The 20,019-nt window shown below is 47.0% G+C and overlaps 1 protein-coding gene across 1 annotated transcript in view; it reads left to right on the forward strand.

Moving 5' to 3' along the window:
* The window catches only part of LOC104163783 (lymphoid enhancer-binding factor 1-like), a gene marked incomplete at its 5' end in the record, with an annotated part of 44,718 nt that extends 28,263 nt beyond the window's left edge, over positions 1–16,455 (forward strand). The window contains 2 exons of the mRNA XM_009702900.1: positions 12,228–12,360; positions 16,361–16,455. Of these exons, the coding sequence (XP_009701202.1) occupies positions 12,228–12,360; positions 16,361–16,455 (228 nt within the window). The remainder of the gene's footprint in view (positions 1–12,227; positions 12,361–16,360) is intronic.
* Positions 16,456–20,019: the final 3,564 nt, after the last annotated feature.

Raw genomic sequence — 20,019 nt, forward strand, 5'->3', positions numbered from 1 at the left:
TACGATGTTTAGACTTCTACCCATGTTATAAAGCACAGCCCAGGGTTTTTATGAGGATGTAGGTGCCTGCTGCACAAAACTTCGATTGTGGGCTGGGTGTGTTTTTTTCCTTTTAAGAGTGATTTTTAAATTTTAAAGGACAGCCCTTGAATTAAAAAAAAAAAAAAAAAATCAAGTCTAGCAGCAGGCAGAAATATCCTATACAGAATTTAAAAGGCATCACGTGTGTTGTGCATACCAGCAACCTTTTTTTAAGCCCTGTGGCCAACTGGGGGAAGGACCTTAGTACTAACAGCCCAAATCGAGTGGGATGGGAAGGGGGAGCAGGTGAACCCCACGTTTCTCCCCGTCTCCCCTCATCTCACAGGCTGCCCAAGCCGGGGCCCCCCCAGCCACTGGAGAGCCTTTGGGTCAGTGCCCAGGATGGCCGTGCGCTTGCGTGGGTAAGGCCTGCAAACTGAAGGAAATGCCTGTTTTTGGGGAGCCCAAGGGTGCTGTGCAGTAAATTGAGCCAAGCAGGTCCAGGGGGGTCCAGGCAGCTTCCCGGGGCTGAGCGCAGGGTGGTGGGGCAGGGGTGAGGATGAGCGGTGAACGGGGCTAGAGCAAAGCTGGAGGAAAGCCAATGCCACCAGTATTGGGAAAGATGCGTTTTGGGTCCTGAGGACTCCCTGGGTCACGAGGGTGTGTTTTGGCAGGGGTGGGCAGCTCTCGGAGGCTGATCTAGCCCCAAAGCTGACGCAGGAGCATCCCTCCAGCGTTCCTTCCTTGGCTCCTCTCTGCAGCTGGAGGCAAGGCTTGCCTTGAGGTTGCCGTGTCAGCTTTTCAGGGAGGGGAAAAAAAAAAACAACCCAAAACTTTCCTAAGCTGCCCTGAGAGACAGCAGGCAGGAAGGTGGGGTGCTCCATCTTTTCTGGGTACCCCTTTTCCCTTCCTTTTTCTGCTTCAAGGGGCTGCAAACAGGCTGGCAGCTTGCACGGGCCCATCATAATTACAGTACTCCCCTGACTTGAGTCATCTCCCACCAGCAGCCCCGCGGCTGGGACGCATCGATCCCTTTTTTGTACGTTCTGAGATGCCGTTTGGCAGACGAGACTAAAAATACTGAGGTTATGCATTGGTAGCTCAGCATCCAGTGGTGTTTTGCGATAGGTTTAGTGGTCTGGTTTACGCCAGGAGTCCAAATGAAACAGCATCGACGGTTGGGGCCAAAACCAGTGTTTGCAGCCCTGCTCCTTTGAGCCCATGCCTTGCTTGAGTCATTCTTTGTTCATCCTTAGCTGTGTGCTGTCATTTGTTTTTTAAATATTTTTAGCTACAGGTAAATGTAATTTTAGTGCGTGTTTTTGAGTCTCGTTGATGTGATGAACCCCCGTGGGACTGATCTATAAAATTAAGTTAGTAGCTTTTCAACACTTTTGTTTGTACTGAAATCATCTTGTACAATATGGTAGAGAAATAATTCCTGTTGTGACCTTCTGCTGATGGTTCAAAGAACCTGTCTAAGAGACATCCTGTTTCTGGAGGGCCCTATTGCTTTAATTCCTGTTAAAATTGGTTTTGCCTTCTGTGGAACAGTGCTGCAGAAATTAAGTACTTGCAAATGCGTTTTACCTCCAGATAAATGTTGCAGTTTGCATTTTCAATCCTAGTGAAGCTTTAGCAGACTGCTACTTTTGGCCTAATCATTTGTACGTTTTTAGGGATTTTTTTTTTTTTTTTTTTTAGTTTAAAAATGAATATTTTATTTTAAGCCTTTGGACCATCTTGCCCATATCCAGTGATGGATGTCTAATGAGATGACTTTTTACCTCCACTAAATGGTTATATTGTTTGCACTGATGTATGCTAAGACTTGATGCATTAAATCTTTGGTCATTAGCAGATGCCATTAGCAGAAAAGTCCAAATCACTTAGAGCTGGGACTTAAGACTTTTCATTAAAACCTGAATTTGCATATTATTGGATAAATCTGTTAATACGGTTTAGCTGGACTCAGGGAAGTTACTTGAAAACTTTTTCCAGTGCGTATACAGGGTCAGTGGTGCCTGGGAACCTCGAATTTAGAGAAGTGGCCCTTCTGGTGCTTCCTTTGTACCCCATCATATGCTGAGCAACCCCTGCATCCATCCCACCCGGCCCTGCCTGCCCCCACCACCCTTAACGCCACGCACGCAGCTCCGGCTTTTGGCATTCAGCTTCACGTTTGGCATGATCTGCTCCACTTCTGCCAGGAATTCCCCCTGAAGCGGCTAAAATCCCAGCAGCGGGTGTTCCTTGCCTCCCGGCAACGCGTGGGCAGCCCTTCTTGCCATTTTGGGACCCCTTTGGGGTTGGCCTTCGTGGCAGTTTCCCCACGAGAGCCTTTTGGCAGCAGTGGCAAAGTGGGGAGCAGGGCTTGCTGGGGTCAAGGACCAGCCGAGGAATCATCAATGTCACCAAATTCATCACTCCTCCATCTTCACATCTGTTTTGAGGGGATTTATTTCCTGTTTTTTAGAAGGTGGATGAGGCAGGAGCACTTCTAAAAATGTCAGTCATGTTGGGTAGCGTGGCCAGCACAGCTTGATCTCTGTTTTGCTAGAAGTAAGCGGTTGCTGCTCGGTCAACCTCTAAGTTGCAAATTTAGGCATGGTGAACAGAAGTTTTGGACATGTAAAGGTGTGTGAGGTGCTTGCAGAGGCGTCTGAGCCCTTGTCCTTGCCTTCTGTGAGCCAGAGCTGAGATGTGTTCCCAATGCATGTCATGCTCTCACGTTTTCTTAATCAAGAACATTTCTATTCAGTGCATCTTAAAAATCGTTGCTGAAAGAGAAGTTGACCCATTTCTTGGTCTTCTGGGCCTCTGATGGTCTCTGTTATGGCACGTGGTGTTGAATAGGCTGCAACATAGACTTAATGTAAATACATTTAAGAGAGGTCCTATTTCAAGCACTTTTGATCCACTGTGTGTGCAAAGTCGAAAGGCATCTTCCTGTCACCAGGGTGCAGGATGGTTTTTTTTTTCTCGGTTCCCCCCAGGAGCCTGGGTCCGTATCCTGTGGGACTTGAGGAGAGCGATGAGGAAAAGTCATCTCATCCTGTGACGCACGTTGTCTGCCAGAACAGGAACGCTGGGCTTCAGAGGCTGCCGTCGGACCGCCCGCTTTTGCACAGAACTTGTATGCTTGTGTAGTAGATGGTGTTTCACTTGCCTGAGTGGTTTTCATCGTTGGTTTAAGTGGGTGCTGGAGGGTGCAGAGGAGTCCCTGGGTTGAACAGTGGACCAAAGCACATCGCTTTGCCTGGGAGAGGCACGTTAGCTAGCACGTCTGGGTACCGCAGAGAAGATGCCAAAGTTGTTGTGAGCAGGGATCCTGATAACCTGGAGGCAAACAAAACAAGTTTGTGTCTTTGTCTTAACTCAGCAGACGGCTCTGGTGACAGAAACCAGAGCAGCTTTGTCCCCAGGGGAGAGCTGAAGATGGCACAAGAGGTGACACTGGGATGGGCTCCAACATCTTTCCCCCCACCCAAAACCACTGGGCCTCCCTGGCACATAACATCCCCGCTGATCCCCCCACCGGGCAAGCGGCCGGGCCGTGGGCACCGGTTCCTCTGATGTCCCGCAGGCTTCCTCTGCTGGTTTAAGGCAAAGGTCCTTATCGTCAAAGCAATTAATAAGCCAGACGCCTGCAACTCAGAGGCTTGAGCTTGGGCTTGTTAAAACATTGCGGTGCCTGTGTTCCCCTTGGCCAATAAAGAACAGAAAGGGCTGTGGGCAGGTCAGGAAATGATGGGGGGAAAATGCCTTTTTGGCTGACGGGGCTGGCTCCTGTGTGACAAGGATGCAGGAGGCAGAAGCAGGGATGCTGTGCAGAGTAAAGGCTGAGGAGGTGCAGCCCGTGAAGCATGTCACCATCCAGAGTATTTCTAGTGCCATTGGTCCCATTTGCCAGGTTTTGGGAGTGCTTAGTGACCCTTGGGGTCGAGTGTGTGATTTGATTCTGCGGGTTGCCGCTCGTTGGGTGCGGGCTTCTTGGTATTTACATCAGGAAAAAGATGAACTGTTGAGGATGGGCAAACTTAAAAGGACAGTCTTGCGGGAGCTAGAGCTTAAAACAAGCATCGGCTGGCAAATTGTGGAGTGTTTACTGGCAAATAATTGCCATCAGAGAAGAGCCGCTGCTGAGTTCAGAGAATGAAAGAAAACATTGCAAAATAATAAAAAAAAAAGCTTTCCCTGCGAGCGTATGGCTTTGCTGGCGATTTAATGCCCTATCGGTTGTTAGTACATATTTCTAAAACTAAGGAGTTGTACAAAACGAAGTATAATCTGTCGGTATGTGAATTTGCAGTATGTAAATAGAAATGGGCTTGTCCTCCCCTGATCGGAGCCTTGCAAGACCTGCCTGGCTCGCCGCGTGGCTCACCAGCACTCCAGGTCTCCCGACAGCCTTCCTGAGCAGGCAAGAACAAACAAATTAAGAAGTCACGGGAGAGAAGAAAATAGAGATAGCAGGGGATTTCTAATCAAGCTATTTTAATACTGGGTGTGCTTTAATCACTTACTTAATGGCAGTGCTTAATGAACATTTGAAATAAAGCATGTTTCTGTCAGAGATTCAACATCCGTGTTTTTAAAGCTGTCTTGAGGGAATTCAAATGTTTATTACAACTTTTCAGCAAAACCCCATCACAGTTGTGCTATATTAATTTCCAAGATTGAAGGGGAGGGGGCAAAAAAAGTGAGAAAAAGACAAGAATGTAGACAAGCCATTAGTGTGGTGGTTTCTCACTAACATTGCAATTAACCTGAATCCGGTTACTCATTCTAATCTGTCTAGATAGATGCTTAGTCCAGACTTTATCAAACTGCATTTGCTCTTTTCTTTGCAATGCTCCCCTATTGTACTGTTGTACTGAAGTTTTTATTGAGCACCGACCCTTTGGGCTTCAGGGAGAGCAGTTTGCTCTGGCTCCTCTTGCCCATCCTTGTACGCTGCCTGCATTTCCAGCCGTGACTCCCTGTTTGCTTCGGGCACTGACCTTTGTGCCCGTGGACCGTGGCACAGCACCGTCAGCCATGAAGCTGTCTTTCCCACGCATTGCAGCTACAGCCACTTGCTGCTGGGCTTCCCAAAAAGATCTGGGCAGCTGGAAAAGGGGCACAAACTTTTCCTGCTCCCGAATAACACGAGAAGCTCTAGCAAGGATCCTGGGTACCCCCTTCACCTGTTGATGCGCTGGCAGTTTCTTCTCTCCATCTCCCGGGGGTCTCCTGGGATGCTGTGGCGTTGTGATCACCTAATGCAACATGTCCTGGGGAGGTGGGGAAGCTTTCAGTGAATGACTTAAAGTTTTGTTCTCCCCTTCCCTGGCTCCCAGCGCTAAATACAACTTAACTACATGGCATAGCACTACAGTACAGTATGTGAGGAAAAGGACGACCTGGAAGATTTTTCTTCTAACCTCGGCAAGCCATGAGTTTACCCCCTGAAACCTGCGATTTCAATTCTAGTTTTGTTCTGCATGAGCATTGGCAGTGGCAAAGCCGTAAAGTTTCACATCGGAGTGGATGCAGCATTTCACTTTGTCTCTTTACCGTGGTGAGTCCCTGGGGTGTCACCCCCGCTGTTCGTAAGTGTGAAAGGTCAGGGAGATAAATGGCCTCCCGTTGCCGAGTTGTGAAGTGGGGTAAAAAGACTGCGCCTTTTTTATTTGGCGTTCATAAATCACAATATTCCTAAGCCCCTGTTTCCTGTGAGCAGGGTGTTCCTGTGGGTGTGCTTTCCCATCCCTGCTCCTTTTAGCTTCAAGTGAGGCAAAAAGTAAGGTTACTAATCCACCACCCCTATACCTGCTATGTCATTTTCCCAACTGTACTGTCTAAGGATTGGAGAAGGTTTTGAAAATTAAGCATAAAATGATCTCTGCTGTCAAGAGGCTAGAAGGAGGGTGTCTTCGGACATAAATCTATTTGCTTTAAATAAATGGTTTGGGGATCGAGGGGAGTAACCTGAGCTTTCTGTTCATCAAGCTTGCTGCACCTCTGCAAAGTCGTCTATGGAAAAGTATTGTGCGATAGCTCCCAGGGAGGTGGCAAATTGTAATTGCAATTATTGCTGATGTTGTTAAAGAGCTTATTTCATCTGTTGGTAACTAGTTCTGGCCAAAACACCTTACTGTTATCTCTTCTTCTTCCACCTCTGGTGCCCCTGTGCTAAAGCTTGTCCATGATGAACCCAGACATGGGCCTGGTTTTGACATTGCTCCAAAACTACGTTCTTCTTGGTCTTGCATTTTTATTGCAACAACTGGTCGGCAAAGGCATAAATGTGGAGTTAGTTTAGCCATTAAAATGCTGTTGCTATTTTGAGAGGACAACTGAAAGTGCCGTCTTCTGGGTTTGCTAAGGCCGTCTGCCTAAGGATGATTTGAGGGCTCTAGAAACTAGGAGTTAAATAGGCTAAAAAGGGATGGATTTTTCTTGTCTCTTCAGGTCAAGGTATCCTCAAATCCTCCAACAAGTCATTGGTCCTTTTATTTTGAGGTACTGCTATAGCAAGAGTGGAAGGGTTTGGGGTTGGGGTGTTTTTGTGGTTTGGTTTGGGTTTTTTTGGAGGAGCTATCTGATGTTGTTTTTTTCTCCTGAATTTAACATTTGCTGTCAGAAACTTGAAGCAATGTTTTTTCAAAATGACCCTCTCTTTCAGGACCAAAAGGGAATGCATACATTTCTGCATCCTTAAGTTTTGTTGGGTTTTGTTGTGGTTTTTTGTTTTTTGTTTTGTTTTTTTTTTAAATTGGCTTATTTTAGTCTGAATTGAGAAGACCATCTGCTAGTTCCTGTACCCAACGCACAACTTGTTGACAGGAGAAGAAAAGTAGATGGGCTGGGGCCTTTTTTGGCTTTTTAGAAGCATCTTTGTGTTTCAAGAAGAGAGGAAAAACAAAACAAAAACCAACCCACCACCTCTTTAGGTGTTGACCCAAGGATGCTTGGGTCTTGTGCGCAGATGCTTACTTGCTCGTGGCTCTCTGCGACCCTCCCTGCCCGTCTGTGACCTCCTTTGTAGATGCTCGCCTTTGAAGGGTCATTAATGTAGTATCTTTCTCTGTGCAGCAGCTGGAACAAATGGTCCCTCCAGCTCCGGCGCGAGCTCCAGCCGCCTGCTTCGCCCGACGCTGACCTACAGGCATTTTTGCCATGGCTGTCTCAGGCTTTTTATAGTTTTTGCACACTTGTTGCATATAGGATACCTTACAGGTGCAGGCCTTCGCTGAAGCGTTAGCTTGCTGTTTGAGGAGGGCTTGGGTTGTGTTTTTTTCTGGTAGTCTTGCTTTTCTTCGGAAGCATTTAAAAAATGAGAGAAATCTTGCATTCAGACCAAATCTGAGATGCAGCGTTTCACCATCAACTCACCGGAGATTAATTTAAACTGTCTGGAAGCGTGCTCCTCAGATGACAGGACAGGCACGTGTTTCAAATGGTGAGTAACGCTGTGAATCCAGGTATGGCATCGCCAGCGCAGAGCACTTGCAGGGGTTACCCAGCCACATGGCAGCGGCTGGGGCCACCCAGCCACATGGCAGCGGCTGTGCCAATGCCACCGCCAGGGGATTTCTTCCCGCCATCCTTGCCCTGCCCAAAATGCCTGAGTATGCTTCAAGCCTTACCACTTGCAGACCATGACTGCTGTTTGCAAGGGAAACGTGTGCTCTTGTACCAACTTGGGTGGTTGTTCCTGCGTTACTTTAACACAGGAGTAGTTTTAAACTGGTGTCCGGTACACGGTGAAGTTCCTGCTGGGGTAATCTCTACTGCTGGGTCAGGGTCCTCTTCCCCGTGAGCTCTTGCCCTTTGCCCACCAACATTTCATTAGGGATTTGTTGGGTTTTTTTCCAGGTCAGTCATAAAACTAAATAGCAGCTTCATCCTGGCACTAACTGGCCAAATAATTTGGCTCCTGCTGTTTCCAGTCCATGTATATTCTCCCCACCCTGCCTGTTTGCCCCGTTGCGGTCCCTTCAGAGGACCATCCCCTGCCTGCGCCGCCTCACCTCAGCCTGCGCGTGTGCTCAGGAGAAATAAAAGATACCAACTGTGAAGGCCAAGCTGATGAGCAAATGTCCAAGCAGCAGAAGTTCCCCGAGGAAGGCTGGGGAGAGGTCCCTCGAGTCTAAGGCTCGTTCCCAAAGGAAGCTGCCGTAGGCTCTGCTGCAAGGCTGTGCAGTGCAACGCAACTGGAACCATGGTGGGCCAGTGGCCTCTGAGAAGGAGGCCACCAAGGTGTAGTCAGTCAGGAGTGAGTGTCCCTTTGAGCTGGGTCCCGTGGGGCACGGCTGGTGTCCCCAGGCCAACAGGTGTGGGTGATCCCTTTGCCGTTAACCTTTAATGTTCATAACGGGTTAAGATGCCCATGTGACAAGGTGCCTTAAAGCACCGTGGAAGGTCTTCGGGTTTGTAAACCACAGGTTCTCATTTTTAGTTACTTATTTTTTCCAAATTGCAGATCTTGAGCTAGGCTATATGTTCAATTTCCTTTACTTTCCAGGTCGTGTGAAGCAGCTTAGGCCTGGACTATAATGAAGGGGACTCAACTGATGTGGTGTGGTAGTACACCACACACGCTGAGTCAGAGCTGTGTTAGGAAGCGTTTCAACAAACAACCAACTTCTTCAGGTTGTCGTGGAAATTAGAATTGCATCCTCATCTGCTTTATTGTGTTTCTAGAAGCTGCTTAGGTACCACCTTGCGCCAAAATACTACATTTTGGTGGGTGGATGAAGTATAATTTGTGTACTGAAATATTGAAGAACCTTGTGTAGGACAATGGCCAATTGCTTAATTACCTCATTGAAGGTGTGTGGACTGATCGAGTTTTGCAGAAGATTTTAAGCTTGTGTTGAGGAGAAAAGGTGCTCCGGAAACCGTGCCTATATTAGATGTATACAGGCAGTGTGATGCATTAGATGTGTAGTATTAGTTGTATGTCACCAGTGTGCCGGGGAGAGCGTGGTGGGTGCTGCCTTGGTTAGCGGGTGTTGAGGGAAGCATGGCGGACCAAGTTCCTTCTGCATGGAGATCATGTTGGCCCAAATCGACGGTCCCTGGGTTCAGGTCTCTGTCAGTCACTCGAGTATTTCTGCAGCTGTATGCACTGTCTTTGGAGGTTCTGGGGAGACAAATCTAGTAGGGATGGGGTGTTTGTGGGAGGAGGAGGAAGCCTGTGGGCAAAGATGCTGGTCTGCATTAGGAGAGATCTAGTCGGTACTGTCTTGTACCTCAGCGTGAGGTAGGATTTTGGCCATGTCGCGCAGCCCTGTGAAGCATTTGGGGCAGTAATGCCCACTGTGAGTGGTAGGCGGTGGAAAGGGCTCTGGCATCATCTCCAATCCAGATATCCCCGGGGTGAAGGGTGCAGGCCAGCATCCGTGAGGTCAATCTGTTCCTCTCCTTGCCCCAGCCCGTGGGTGGGAGGGTTGAGAGGGCGGCAAGAGGGGCATCCAGGTCTGCATACGAGATCTTGGTCTCCTGCCCTGATCTCTCCCGGGGAGGAGGGCCCAGATAACCCATCTGGGTTGACTTCTAGGGCAGGTGCCATAGCAGAACCGATTTAGTCCGTAGGGCTTTTGGAAAATACGTCATCAGGCCTTTCTCATCCTGGTTTCGTTTTGTATATATTGCTCTGTGTTTTCTCCCTGTCAGTCACTGTGGTATTCGTCTTGGTGGGACCACCGGGAACGGGCAGGCTCGGCCTGTGCCCACCGAGCCCCTGGCCGGTGGCACGCCTGGGCACCCAGCAGGATTTAGCTGCCAGAGCTCCCTAGGTCCTCCCAAAGCAGTGTGGGGCAGGCAGGCCCGAGAGCTTTTTATTAATATTATTTATTGTTACTATTATTTTTTTTCCGGTTTCTGGCTCTGCAGACCCACAGATGCTCTTAATGGAGATACGGCCCGTTTATATGTTAATTTTAAGCCTTCTGACAAGCGGTTTGCTTTTCTCCTGACTTCTCACGGTTCCTTTGCCCGTTGAAAGCCGCTGCCACGGGCTTAGGGGATAAGGTGCCGAGAATTAGAAAATAAAATAAAATCTGCAGGATGCTGGAGAGCGAGGGGGAATGGGGATTGGCTTGCTCAAAGTACAAACGGGTGATTTCTGAAAGCAAGTAACCCTGATACCAGGGGCGTGCATGACAATTACATCCAGTACAATACAAAATGTTAATTACTAAATTTTGAGAAATTAATGCTGATTAGCAGCTGCGTGTGTGTGACCTAAATACATCTATTGCTTGATCTTTATTCATAATACGGAGTTTATTGTTGATAAAGTAATTGCTGAATGGTGGGCTGGCCCACAAGTGTCGTAGCTAAAGACTGAGGCCTGATTTGTAAATCGTCTGAAATTTGTTGGCATCTGTTTTTTGTTGAATTTATACAGGCAGGGAAGATGAATAGCAGTCTGAGCTATCCCCTTTACAACTCAATTCATAGATATTATTGAGAATTCATATTGCTTTTATTATTTGGTCACAAAAATGGACCTAATGCTTGTTGGCTTTAAAACACCTACTAGCGCTGCTTTCTCTCTCCATCTTGCAAAATATAAGACAAGGCCGAAGCTTAAATTAAAATCCTCAGGTTCTTATCTCTTTCCCACAGGAAAGCAAATCTGTGTTGAAAACCGTAAAATTAAGAGGAGAGCAAGGATAGCATAATTTAGCAAAAATTCATGGCACCAGATTCTGAGCTATATGACTGGAGGGATAGGTCAGACATTAAGAAGATACTGCCTGCTAATGCAAGTTCCTTAAGGTGGTGCTCTGGAAACAAGGCAAGCACGGAATGCTGCACTGGTTCCCACTTGCTCCCGTTCCTCTGCTCCTACTGGCCTTAACAATAAATTGAGTTGTCCATTTAATAACCCTTCTGCTTCCAGAAGTCCAGAGAAATCCTGGGTTTGTACTTGGAGTATTGTCCTAACATCTGTTTGTGCCAGGATTTCAAGAGTGAACTCAAAAAAAAATTAATTTCGTTTGGCTCTTAAATTATTTTTTTTCTTAATTCCTTATATGTGACAGGCTGTCCTTGCTGTGTTTTATCAGCGTTTTTGTCTGATAGACAGCATTTATTTGTCTCCTTTTTTTTTTTTCCCCCCTTCTGATTTTATTAGAAACCTGTTTGTGCCATAATTATTTTTGCTAAGGGGCAGGGTAGCCTGGCGGGGTACAAATGAGGAGCGCCTGTTACGAGCTGGTATCACCGCTATGGCTCATCCCGCCGTGAGAAGAGCAACTTGTGTTTCAAGCTGCATTAACGCAGCGGCGTTTCATCACGACGGACAAGTCCCGTTGTCTTGCAGCCTTGATCCAAGAGCTTAATTTTGGGCAGCGTCCCTCCGTCACGCCGAGCGCCTCCCGCCCCTGTGCCTATGTGGGAAGCGTGCGTCTTGGCCTGCATGGACATCGCCTTACGACATCCATTTTGGGACCCCCTCAGGCCTCTGTAGAGCTTCGATTTCTCCTCGGCATGACGCGGTGAGAGGTCACTGCACCGCTTGTATCTGAAATCAGACTTTTAAGGGTGGCTTTTCAGTTAACCTGCTACACAGACCGAGAGATTTCAACCAGAGTTTGTAAAATTGTGAGGGGAAATAAAACCCGCCATTCCCTCTGGCAGCAGCAGGTGTTGCGCCGTGCTGCGGCCACGCCAGGAGAGCAATGGAGAGGAGGAGTGAAGTTGATGAAGCTCGTGTTGCTCTTAAGGCTGGAGATGTGGCAAACTTGCACTTTAAACCTCATTTGTTTTGTTTTGGTTTTTTTTTAACGCGGATCCTGTAACCAAAGGGTTTCTTCAGCACTGCCGCTGGCTCGCAGCCCTTGGTGCGCAGTGCCTGCCTGCCCGCCATGGTGCTCCTCCCGTCCTGCGTCTCTCCAGCCACCGTTTCCCTGGCCCCATCTCCGTGTCTCCCAAACACTTCTCCTCCTGTTCCCGGCCCCCACCCATTTCCCTGCGTTTCCTCAATGCCCTCATCCCTCCTCCGGTGCCACTGGTTCAAGGATGCCGATTCTGGCAGCAAACCTGGTTGCCATCCACCAGCCCCAATGTTGTGTCTGTCCATCCGTTTCCTGCCCCTTCCGTAACGCAAATATGTAAAAATTGCATTTTGGAAGTGTTTGGGGTTTTGTAATGCATAAGCCCCACCTTGCTAATACTATTTAATTTTTTTTTTTCTTCTCTTGCAGTCAAACAAGGTGCCAGTGGTACAGCCTTCTCATGCGGTTCACCCCCTCACCCCTCTTATCACCTACAGCGATGAGCACTTTTCCCCAGGGTCGCACCCATCTCACATCCCCTCCGACGTCAGCTCCAAACAAGGTGAGCCCATCCCATCCCAGCACGGTGGGCATGCGAAGCGGTCCCGGTGCCTCGCATGCTGCTGATAAAGCTTTATTTTTAGTACTTCAGAGGGAGGTTCCAGGCATGCATGCCCGCTTTCAGAGATGGTAATTCTGCCGTGATGCTGATGTTGAACTTGGCTGTTTAAATCTTCATGTTCTTTCTAATGTGATAATTCGAGCTTGCCTTACTCGTCAAAATCTTTTAAAATCTCAATAAGCGGCAGCCAGTCCTCGCCATCCTCTGTGGTGCCTGAGGCTTGCAGCATGCAGATGCGGAAACAGCAATCATCTCTCACCTTCCCGAAAACAGGGGAAGAGTACTTCAGTAGTGGTGGTATTGAAACCTTTTCTTTTTCACTTTTACTCAAAATTGTATTTTATGTCCTTGTATTCTGGCTGTCTGAATTCCTCAGTCAGTTGGCATAACTGAAACGTAGCCCATAAAATACAATTTTGAGCCTGCACAAGTTAAGGCTTTGCGAAACTGACATTTTTTTAACCTTGTGCCTGCTGCCTTCTGCAGAAAGCATCATTTTAGGTGTCCAAGTCACAGGTGTCAGTTTTCTCTGTGCCCCTCAGACTCCTTAAAAGAAACAAAAAAAGCCCTCCAGATCCTTGTCTGGGAGTGTTAGACCATCCCCGCTCCGGGTCAGTCTGCAGGCCCCCGGGGAAGTGCCGACAACCTCCGAGGTGCCGAGCCCAGCCTGTGTGGAGAGCTCTTGCCCAGCGCCCCGGCAAACCCAGGGATTTCCTGGGGAGGATGCGGTTGCTTGCATTGGGATGCAAGAGCCGGGGGGAGGACGTGATAGCTGTTGGGGAGGTGCAAGGTTTATTTTTATACTTCTTTATTTTTGACTGGCTGGCACAGGACTGAGACAGGGTTTGGGTAAGCACCCGAGGAGGAGAAGCCTGTGTGGGAGAGCTGGTAGAGAGGAGGGAAGAAGAGGGAGCAGAGGGTTTGCAAAGTCATATGCTGTAGTCGGGACATCTGTGTGTGGCCGTGAAGTCTGTGGGTGCTGGGACGGGTCCTGGTGGGTGCCTCTTTCTGCACTTGCATGTCCCACCATGTGGCATGATGCCTAGTTGACAAGATTGTGAAGCTCTGCTTTACCTGGGCACCCATGCACATGCACAGTTGTCCCATTTATCTGGAGAGGTGTCTAGCTGCCATCATTCAAGGAGAGAGACTTTTTTTAGTTCTGACTTCCTCTGAATGCCTAGTTTTTATTTTGGCCTTGCTACACAGACAATAACATGGGCTACATCCAGAAAATACCATGGCCTTGTGGCTCTGTGTGTTTTTTGCTGTTTGTTGGTTAATTGGTTGTTTTTTAAGGGAGGGAGAATACAAAAAGCACTCTGCCTGGAAAGCCTGGCCTGAAAATACGTGTATAATATCTTTTTCAGAGTTGGAAGAAGCAAATGGAGACCTCCTGTCCTCATTTGTCTTCCTCCTTTGCATCAGTGCCTAGGAGAAGCATTTTCACGCTCCATCCTTGAAATCCCAGGGGTGCCACACATTAGAGAACGGGATTTCCACCTCTTGCCCGAGCTGGCTGCAATGGCTGGGGTACACCCCGCTGCTGCAGTTCGTGAGCTCAAGAGGTTTTTCACTTACTGCATGCTGGGTTTGCCCTCCTGCGTCCCAATTCTTTGCCTTTACCCCTGGTTTATTTTTGTATTCCTGTCCTGCAGACCCAAACTGGACAACATCTGGTTTGTTGTTTCTGCTGCCTGTCCTCCCTTCTGCCTCTCCTCGCCCTCGCCCCTGTCCAGCTCCGGAGCATCCCACCACTCATGTCCCTGGCCCTAAGCACAAGCCTGGCGAAGGGCTGTGCCGAGGGGTGGCCAGGGGCATCTGTGGCCCAGAGCTCCAGTGTTGCTGAATGGTCTCTCGATTCCTTTGCTTAGAGTCTGGTGAAGATGGAGATGGATAAAACGGGCTGGAGATTTCTGGGTTTGGCTGTGACAGTCTCCTTGATGTGTGTGGTCTTCCCATACTCCCTGTTTCGACGCCGCTGGCATGTGGGAGCATCCCCAGTGAAGTGGCCCATGCAGTTGCTGTGAAGAAAGGATTTTTTTTTTTTCCCCTCAGGTCTTCTGCCAAACGCCTCCGACCATTGTTTCTGTCATCGCCTCCCACCGTGGGTCTGGAATGAGGCACTGCCCTGGTGCCCCATCCCTGATGCCAGGGTGCCTTCCTCCTACCAAAATCCTTCAACAAAGAGGTCCACAGCAGCTTGCCTGCAGTGCTGCCTCTTGCACCCCAGGCACTTTGGGATGGACACACAACCACTGCCTTCCTAAAGGTGGTCACTTCTTTCTTCCCTTTTTCTTTTTTTTTTCCTTAACCCTCTTACGAGCAAGAACTTGCTTTGGAGAGCACTGGTCGTATGGTAGCTGCGTGTGTTATTGCTAGGCGTTAGGTAGCTGGCAGCCCCCCGTAAGGGGCCAGAAGCTTTGGACTAGCAAAAACCACTGTGCATTAGTGCAGAGAGAGCAGTGTTGTCTCCATGGGTCAGAAATGTGGATTTTGAGTCAGCTCCTTGCGCAGAACTTGGTCTGGCAGGGGCAAAGTCGTGTCGTCACTCCCAGGAGCACCAGTCGTCACCAGAGATGAGACACTGGGCTTGTCTTTCATCTTTGTGGGTTTTGGTGGTTTTCTTTTTTTAAACTAAAAGAGTGTTCCCTCTCATGTAAAAACCCTGGGATATATAAATTGTTCCCTCTCCTGTTGGCCACCAGCTGGTTTACACCTTTGAAAAGACAACTGGCCAGAAATTTGATCCTCACTCAGGTTGTGGTCCCAAGTCTGAGAATTTAGCTTTTTTGAGACAGTAACACCACCAGTATTGTTTTCCGTTCTTTCCTGTACACAGTCCTGAAAGATATTCTTCAAATCTTGTAATTAAATTCAGAAGATTTACATACAAACTGGGGAGGGGGGGGAATAAATCAGTAGCTTCAATCTATAAACCAAGTCTCAAGGTAGCACATGCTCAGTCTTGGACCTTTGGAGTGTCACCACATAAATATTTAATACCCTTTTAAAGCAGCTGATTTAACATGTGAAGTAGACTTAACAATTCCTTCTGCTTCGGCCCCCTCTTCCCCAAACACATTTAAATAAACCGATGTCTTTGTGGCCTCTGCAACCATAATTCCATGTCTCCTGAGGGCACAAGGTTTAGGTGAAGAATGGAGACCACAGACCCTTTTGGGACAAGGATTAGCTTTAATCTTGAGGTGATTCTTGCAGTTGTAGGACTCTGTGTTCTGGGGAATGTGAGCTGATGGATCATTCCTGATGGGACTCTCTTATTTTTCCATGAAAAACTACCAATGCAAAACAGATTGACCTTGGAGCCCACAGGAGTCAACTTGATGAAGAGCTTAGTTGGAGCTGGAGTGACAATTGGAAGCCAAATGAATCATATCAAGTGTGACCATTACAGGCCTGAAAATGATTCTTAATTAACCACTGATCCTCTGTGGTAGCAAGTTTCCAAAATCTGCGAATCCATAAGGGAACCCGTGAAAATGTACAAGTAGCAATTTACCTAATCTAATAGCTCTGCTGTGCTGCCTCTTTGACAACGCTTTATTTTCCTCTTGCCTCATGCTGTGTTAGAAGAGGTCCTCAGGATCCGGTTGGGTTTGGTGAAACCGTTGAGAGGACAGTATTGCCTAACGCGCCTTACAGGAGATCTAAACTTGCACAGGTCCTTACCCATATGTTTATTTCCTCCTTCCACTTTGTTTTTTCCAGTATTTCCCTTTGAATTGCAATATTGTGTGCAAGTTACTATTTTAAAGGTGGCGTGGGTTGCCTTCTGCTTTTAACAGTAACCAAGAAGGTGGTTATTTCTTATCCAGAGCGCCAATTCCATCGTAGCTTGGCGGTGTTAGCTGTGAACTATAGCTCATGTGTAGTACTTTGAGAGGAAAGTCATTCATTCTTCTGTGCTCTTTAACAGGCATGTCCAGGCATCCTCCAGCTCCTGATCTCCCTACCTTCTATCCCTTGTCTCCAGGGGGGGTTGGACAGATAACACCACCTCTTGGCTGGTAAGATCTTTTAGCTTCTTTTCAGACAAAGGTGCACGTTCACACCGTTTGCTGTTGTTGAATCAGTCGCAGCATTTACAAAATAAGAATGTCGCTGCAGTAAGAAATTACTACGTTATTGTAGTTGAAAAGATCAAAAAATGTCGATCTTTGAAATGAATTGAATCTGGTTCTTGAACACGTACAGAAAATGAAGTGTGTAGATTTCACTTTGAAGTCTTTATATTTCTTATGGCTCAGATTTGTGGCTCTTGGCATTTGGAAAGCTAGCAGAAAACAGTTCTCAAGGAATTAAATGTAAATTTTTAATAAACAAAATTGCAATTACTGAGGGGGGAGGGGAGGTAAGAAGGAACTTTGAAGTGTGTGTATGTGTGGGGAGATCTTGAAACTGCACCCAAATGGAGAACAAACTTCTGTGATATGCTGCTTTTTACAGTTTTTGTATGGAGAGAAGCCTCTGTCATTGGGAGATTTTGGTGCACTTGCTAATACTAGCACTCCCAGGATCTCTCTCTGCCGCTCAGGCTCTCATTTTCCTTTTGGAGGAAACACGTGGTGTTTTCAGAATAATTGATCTGGCAGGATGCTTCACGTCTACTTGGGGTAGATACGTACTTGCTCTCAGTTCTGTTGGAGCAGGGAATAAGGAAACTCAGCAACAATTTCAGTGCTTTGGAATCTGTATCTTGAGTAGTCCATGCTGGTGCAACGAGCAAAGCAGATTTATTTTTTATTTTTTTTCAATATGTCTATGGGAGGGAAACACGATCCAGATGACAACAGGCAGAGAAAGCAGAGAGCAGAAGATGGTGAAACGCTGTATTGCTGGCAAATCTTTCAGGAAGTACCACATGCCTTTTTGGAACAAATTATTATCAGATACCAAACTAAAATAGAGAAGTATCTGACTCAGTTCCTGGCATGCATTTTCCAGATGTGGTCAATCATTTCTCCTGAATGGGTTCTCGATGCAGAGGCTGTGGGAAGGGAAGAGGGAAAAGATAAGGAAGAGGAGAGACAAGATCTGATCTTAGAAGGCCTGGGGATGTGTTCAGCGGCCCTCACCGACACTGGGACATACCCAGCCGTCCCTTTTGCTGTACGGCTTCCAGCTGCCTTCTGTGCAGTAGTGCTGCTGAGAATTCCTCCGCTTTGTGGTTTTTTTTTCTTCCCCCTTCCCTTTGAGCACTGTTCATTTCCAGTATCGTACACCCAGTGTGAAACCTCTATCCTGAACCTTAGAAAGGCCAATATCCCTTTTTTTCCCCTCTGAAAGCTGATCAGCCAGTCAGTAGGTAACTGTTGAATAGGATTGATGTGTGCAGTGGTCGTTCTGGGCTGGGTCAGGTATTTGGGCTGAACTGGTATTTGTTTGCATTACCATAGCATGCTACTTCAGGGTGTTTATCGTAGTCACAGCCTGAACCATTGCTAACTGAAAGTAATCAAAATGTAGTGATGATGATAAAAACTAGAGAGTCCAAATGAGAAGTTGGTGACAAAATGTTATGTATATGTGGGAGTATAAAGGAGGTAAGAATTTCACACCAACTTCTCTTACTGGTTTGAAAAGTTTGATCTTTAAATAGTTAAGATGGACTTATGTTGCTGTCAGCTTTTAGGTGGCTGTAAGTATTTTTTTTTATCATTATCATATAAACTTCTACTTTCTTAGAAAAGCTGGCTGCTTGTGCCTCACTACAGAAGATGCAAATGGAGAGAGTCCTAAGTTTTCAAAGACTTAATAAAACTGTTCAGAAGGTTTTCTAGCTTAGTAATTCAGTTTGGTGTTTTTGCGCTGATCTACAGTAGAACTATTTGAACTAGGTGCCTCTTCCCTAACAGGTAGTTAACCAAATCTGATTCCAGTGCTTTTAAAACTAGGTGAGGGAGGGACAGAGATAAAGGCGTGTGCATGCATGCGTGTGTGTGTATGTGTGTGTGCGTGTGTGCACATGAGCTTTGGGGGCGGAAGGCTGGTGGTTTTGCTTTCCTCCGCGTTGGAAACCTAGACTGGGAATCTTTCGATAGCAAGGGAGAAAGTCCAAAGCGTTCAAGTAGTCGTTAGCTTTGAATGCCGCAGAACTCTGGAAAGTTTTACCTGTTACTATTTATTTGTGACTAGTACTGAGTTCCCATCAAGTGCTTGTAACTCTAGAGTAACTATTGAATACCGTATCGTATGATTGATGGGTTCCTTTCTTCTGTGACCTCAGGCAAGGTCAGCCTGTATATCCCATCTCGAGTGGATTCAGGCAGCCCTATCCATCCTCACTCTCAGTCGACCCTTCCATGTCCAGGTAGGTGTAGGAGGTGAATGACTGGGGAGTAACTGCTGGCATTAGAGGGCAAGTTGCTCTTCTGCTTGCATCTTGGTCTGCCTTTGCTTGCTTTTCAGTCAGCTAAAACTTTATGCGTACATTTTTGTTTAACTTATTTGTGTATATACAGTTTGCCTGGATCCCACACTGGTCTCATTCAGCATTTTCTTGGCAGTCTCTGAAGTATTGCAATTAGGAGCACCAGTGAATTGACAACAATTAATTGAGTTGTTTCATCTGAAATGAGTCGTCAGTTCATTTCTAGATGCAACATATAGTGTGCATTCTTGGGTTTTGCTCATGCAAGTGTGCAACCAGGTGGATTGTCACTCTAGTCTGTGTTTTCTAGTTCTAATTCCAAAGTTGTTGGTAATTAGTCTTGAATCATTTAGGTATCACTCCGTGTGGAAACTTGCTCACAAGTAGGTATTTCATAGCCCAAAGCCACTAATGGCAGGGGATGCCAGCACAGTGTATTTGTACTGGTGTGTGAATCAGGCACTGTGTCTTTATGTCTAAGTGCAAGCAAGCAATGCTAATTGAGACTTGGCCATGACACACTCCAGACCTCCTGTCCTCTGCTTTTGCACTCTAAAGACAGCTTCTGTATCCTGTGCTTGGTGTACACAAGGTTGCAATATACCATTCTTGGGGGTTTTTTTGTGTGACCTGTAGAAGACACATCCTCTTGCACAAGGATTTAAGACAGGCCACTTGATAAGTGGTGGGTCCTCTTACCTCTGTTTGTGTGGGCTCCTTTGAATTATCACTGTCCCTTCACTTCTTTACAGGGGAATGATAAGCATGTACCTGTCAGGGTGATTGGGAAGGAAACCCGTTCTTCCTCCATAATGAAATGACTTGATTTGGTTACAGGGCTTTGTGTTTGCTTTATTTTGATGGGATGAAGGAAAAGGGCAAGGGGACTAGGGAATAGAGAAAGGAGAGGCTGGATGCCATTCCTTATCCAGCACTCTTTCAGCAAACCTTTGGAGCATGAGCTTGCTTTTGATGTTAATGGTACTTTCCACCAGTTCAAAATAAAGCACGCAGGTTTTCTGCTGCACTTGAGCTTGTAATGCTCAGCGCCTTCAAGATCCTCTCAGGTAGCCTTGAGGATGACCTGGGTTAGTAGGGTGGGATTGATTGAGTTAGTGGTACTTTAGTTTTCTTTTCCATTTTCCTTCTTGTACAAACGAAAGGAAGTTTTGCTCAGGACAAAAGTCTCTCTCTCTCTCTCTCTC

This window comes from Cariama cristata, unplaced genomic scaffold (genome assembly GCF_000690535.1).
Source record: "Cariama cristata isolate BGI_N322 unplaced genomic scaffold, ASM69053v1 scaffold9826, whole genome shotgun sequence".
In the NCBI taxonomy this organism is placed as follows: domain Eukaryota; kingdom Metazoa; phylum Chordata; class Aves; order Cariamiformes; family Cariamidae; genus Cariama; species Cariama cristata.